Source organism: Sinocyclocheilus anshuiensis, unplaced genomic scaffold (assembly GCF_001515605.1).
Source record: "Sinocyclocheilus anshuiensis isolate Anshui unplaced genomic scaffold, SAMN03320099.WGS_v1.1 scaffold1151, whole genome shotgun sequence".
Taxonomy (NCBI): Eukaryota; Metazoa; Chordata; class Actinopteri; order Cypriniformes; family Cyprinidae; genus Sinocyclocheilus; species Sinocyclocheilus anshuiensis.
The window spans coordinates 347,027-351,899 of record NW_015548202.1 but is presented as its reverse complement, the minus strand read 5'-3'; the positions used below and the strand labels follow the sequence as shown (position 1 = coordinate 351,899).

Genomic DNA, 4,873 nt, shown 5'->3' with positions numbered 1-4,873 from the left:
TTTTAGTTCCCCTCACTCCACAACAAATCCTTTCAATTAACAGTAGCCTATTTAGAAAAGAACAAGAATTAAAAATATAAGAAGCTATAGAAATATAAACGACAAGCCAAAACGAATTCATTTAGGCTAAAACGAAACTGAAACCAACGTTGAGTCTCTCATTCCACACAAAATCAAAGGTTTCTGTATTCGCGATGTATTTGAATGGCAAATTATTATTTATTATTTACTTCACTCGCGTTCCAATATCCAAGTAAAACATCACGGCGGTACGGTGATAACACTTAACCTTAACGGCACAGATTTTACTACATATTTTTTTTTACTACATAGTTTTTTCCCATATGTTTGACTGACTGTATTTTATTATGATAATGAACAGGCTGCATTGTCAGGGTAGCAAAGCTTAACTGTGTGCGCGCATGCGGCGCAGTCACTTGAATTTTTTCCATCTAACAGTGGAAGCAACTACTCCTTTTAGTCATAAAGAATGAACCGAAACTCTTTTCTCCGCTCGCAGAAGCGCTGCAGGTGCGTGATGTGATATGAAGACCATGTGAATCCTCATGTTCTATTTTTTGCTGCTTTTTGCGCATGTAAAATTAATCCCCGGGAAACAAATGTTAGTATTTTTAACGGGTCACAGACACTTATCCTTTCTAATTTAATTCAATTCTAATTTAAAATAATCTTGTCGGTTAACGGTTAACAATCGGTTAACGAGCGTCGGTTGTCGGTCAGGAAAAATAACCAAAATGAACATCCCTAATTAATATAACACTTCTACTTGAACGTGACTATCAATCACTAGAATTTTATGTGGAAGATACACAGTTACAACTTCTGTGGGGCGTGAAGAAACAGTAGTGTAACTAATTACTGTTGCCAGAAAGTAACAATATTATTTTTGAAATGAGTAACTAGTAATGAGTAATATATTACATTATGTACAACACTGGTCCTGAACCGCAATTACTGTGTGGTTTCTCACAGACACACAAGCAGTTTCATGTCGTTTGGCAGAAAAATCATCTTGTTCCTGGAAATTTGTTCCACATGGTTGGGTTTTTTTCCAGTAAAAAACAACAAACTTCCGTCTTCGTCACCTTTGACAGATGTTTCTCTAAGCTCTCGTCTATATCTGATCATCTGATCATCTTCATCTCTCTTTCTGTTTATTATTCTTGCTTTATCTGTCAACATCTTGCTTTTAGTTTACTGCTGGAGAGTCAACATTTTTTGATCATGTATAATCAGGGTGCGAATGTGACCATGCAATCATATTGATCTTTATTCTGGGACAGTCTAGAGGCTTTTATAAAAATAAAAGCTAATATTATATATATTTATAAATATATATTAGTGTATAAATAATGCTAAACTATTAATATAAAAAGTAATAAAACTAACAAAACTACATAACAAAATTACAAAAAAAGTATTAATAAACCTAGTATTAAAATGAGAACTGAAAATATTAAAAAATAAAAGCATACTGAAAATGTTAATAAAAACTGTTAATTACTCAAATATTAATGTTTAAAAAATAAAAACGAATAAAATTACAAAAGCACATAATTAATAAACCTAAAATTAAAACTGAACATATAAAAATAAAATCTAATTCAAAATATTAATAAAACTGTTTATAAATAATACTAAAATATTAATATTGAAAAAACAAAGACTAATAAAAATGATAAAACCACATAAAAATTCTAAAACAAATTTGTATTTATATTAGTATTAATAAACCTAATATTAAAATGAATACTGAAACTATACAAAAATAAAAGCTAATTCTAAATATTCATATAAATTATAATAATGTTTAAATAATACTAAAACCTTTCAAAAGCAAAAACTAATAAAAATTACAAAGCCACATAACACAATTTCCAAACAAATTAGTATTTATATTAGCGTTAATAAACCTAATATTAATATGAAAACTAAAAATATAAAAATAAAAGTTAATTCATAATATTAATACAAAAATTATAAATAAGTGTATAAATAAATAAAAAAATTATAATTAAAAAAAACATAAAATTTGAGCACATATTCACATGACAAAAAAGGTATTAATATTGGTATTATTGTACTATAGTACTAAATAATTCAGACACATAACTCTGAAAATAAAAACAATAAAACCGAATTAAATTTCAGACTTTATGACAAGAACTTGGCTTTGAGTCTGACATTAATAATTGTTTTATTATATATAATAGCACTATTATTCTTTATTTTACCATCCTGCTATCAACAAAACCCCTGATGAACTAACTGAATAAAACTTCACCTCTGGACAAAGTGCATGATATGATGGAAGTTTTTGAACTTTCATACAATGGTTTGAAAACTCCAGATATATTTAAATACATACAATATGTAAATGACATTATGCAGATGTAAGATTGTGAAGGTTTTTCTCTGAACTACATCACTGTATCTCTCACTGTAACAGGGGGATCTGGGAGGCCAGCGGACGCTGCAGAAGAAGTGGACGTCGTTTCTGAAGGCTAAGCTGGTTTGCTCAATGCCGGAGCTCAACTTTGTGTTCAATGTGGTTCATGACATGTTTATTCTGAAAGCGCCGCACTGGAGAGACACTGTCATCTATGGGGTCTTCACATCTCAGTGGTGAGGGTGTGTGTGTGTGTGTGTGTGTGTGTGTTGAAGGACGGGAATAAAAGCTTGTGTGGTATGTTTGTCTTGATTCATCGGTTCATGACGGTCTGTGAGTCAGAGAATCACCTGCATCTGAGTAATTGGACTGGTGCAAATCAAAAGAAGTGGCACAACTGGGTTATTTTTTATGCATAAGGCATTTTTCTTCAGAAATGTGATTGTTTCTGTGTGTTTCAGGGGGAATGTTGGTCTGTCCGCCGTCTGTGCGTATAACATGAGTTCGGTGCATGAGGTTTTCACTAAAGGGAAGTACATGCAGAAGGCCACGGTGGAACAGTCCCACACTAAGTGGGTCCGATTTAATGGCATCACCCCGAGTCCCAGACCCGGAGCGGTTAGTATTTCCACAAAACACGCAACTCAGTGGTATATATGTGCTTACAGGATCCATAAGATCAGAGGGTGCTGGGAAGTAAATGAGAGTATTTATAAAACAAAATAAATTAAAAATAAATGTAAAAATAAAAAGAATACAATATTAAACTAAATGAAATAAAATAATAATAAAATAAATAAATACCTGTAAAACAAGCATGTGACCCTATGTAGGACAAGCAGTTTGGAAAATGATAAATATATAAATAAATATAAATATTAGAATGAAATAAAATAAAATAAATAATAATAAAATAAAAATGATAAACTAAATAACAAATAGAAATAATTAAAACAGAGAAAAATATATGGATGTGAAATAAAATAAAATAAATAAATACATAAATATGTTAGATCGAAATAAAAAGAAACCAAATAATATTAAAACAAAAAATAAAAACAAATAACATGAAAATAAACTAAATACCAAATAAAAATCATTAAAAATGGTATATTAAAGTATACAGATGTGAAATAAAAATAAATGTAAATAAAATCTAAATAATTAAATAAAAAATAATAAAATTAAAAAATAATTTAAAACTTATAATAAAATAAAATTATAAAATAAATACACTTTTACAATAAAAAAAAAGCCTGTGACCCTACATAGGACAAGCAGTTTGGAAATGGATAAAATTAAAAAATTAAATATAATACATTTTTTAATTAAATAAAAAAATAGATTTTTAGAAACCAGGTTTATAGTTCATATAATCCTGATATATATAGTAATGGCATATGCAGTGCATGTTCACAATTGTAACTCGAAATTAATTTACATTAATATTTGTATCAAATAAAAAGTGGCGCTAGATAGACATAACGGGAGACTTATATTTGTTATTCAGAGTTAATGCTAATAATATCACAGAATTTCAAATTCATTGGATGTGTTGATGATATATTTCAGTGCATCAGCAACCTGAACCGCATGCAGAGCATCAACTCGTCGCTCCAGCTGCCCGATAAGACGCTGCAGTTTGTGAAGGACCATCCGCTGCTGGAGGACCCCGTGCTGCCCATCGGAAACGGCCCGCGCCTCGTCACCAAAGACATCAACTACACACAGATCGCTGTCCAGAGAGTGCAGGCGCTCGACGGAAACATCCACCACGTCATTTTCACCGGCACCGGTGAGTCTCACAAGTGTCAAAGCATTTATATAGATTTGATTTCTGCTAGGATTTCTCAATACTTTATCATATTCATTCATGTATTTCATTCATGTATTTATTAATTAAGTACCGATAAACACAACAGCAGTTGATCATAGTGCTGTACAAATAAAATAAATACCAGAAAAAGATCACATCAGTAAAATCAAAAGATAATTTAACATACAAAGTTTAAATATACTTTATAATTTTGTAATCAGGTAAATATAATTATAATACCCGTTCTTGCATGCTTGTTATGAAATAGTCAGAGGAATCATGTAATTTTAATTATTTTAATTTATAAGCATCAATATAACAATACAATTGAATAAACAGCAACATTTAATTAATTTATTTATTTTATAAAAACATATATCTATATATATATAGTATTCCTCAATACTTTATAGTTAACTATACTATAGTATTCTGTAATTTAAGAATCAGGTCAAACATCATAATTTATGTTATTTTTATTTATATAATTTTAGATAATATTTGTTCTGTAAGAGTCAGAGGATTCATAATCATAATTTAAACAGCCACTGCCATAATCACAGCATGTTTTCCTCACTGTTTTTCACTACATCAATGCAAGGAAATTGTTTTTTAAATAATTTTAATTTATAAGCACTAATATAATA

General features: G+C 29.6%; 1 protein-coding gene across 1 annotated transcript in view; it reads left to right on the top strand.

The window, feature by feature from the left end:
* Window positions 1-4,873, top strand: part of LOC107653347 (semaphorin-4D-like) — a 33,609-nt gene that overhangs the window by 21,129 nt on the left and 7,607 nt on the right. Inside the window, exons 10-12 of the mRNA XM_016440041.1 lie at window positions 2,471-2,646; window positions 2,872-3,028; window positions 3,983-4,205. Of these exons, the coding sequence (XP_016295527.1) occupies window positions 2,471-2,646; window positions 2,872-3,028; window positions 3,983-4,205 (556 nt within the window). The remainder of the gene's footprint in view (window positions 1-2,470; window positions 2,647-2,871; window positions 3,029-3,982; window positions 4,206-4,873) is intronic.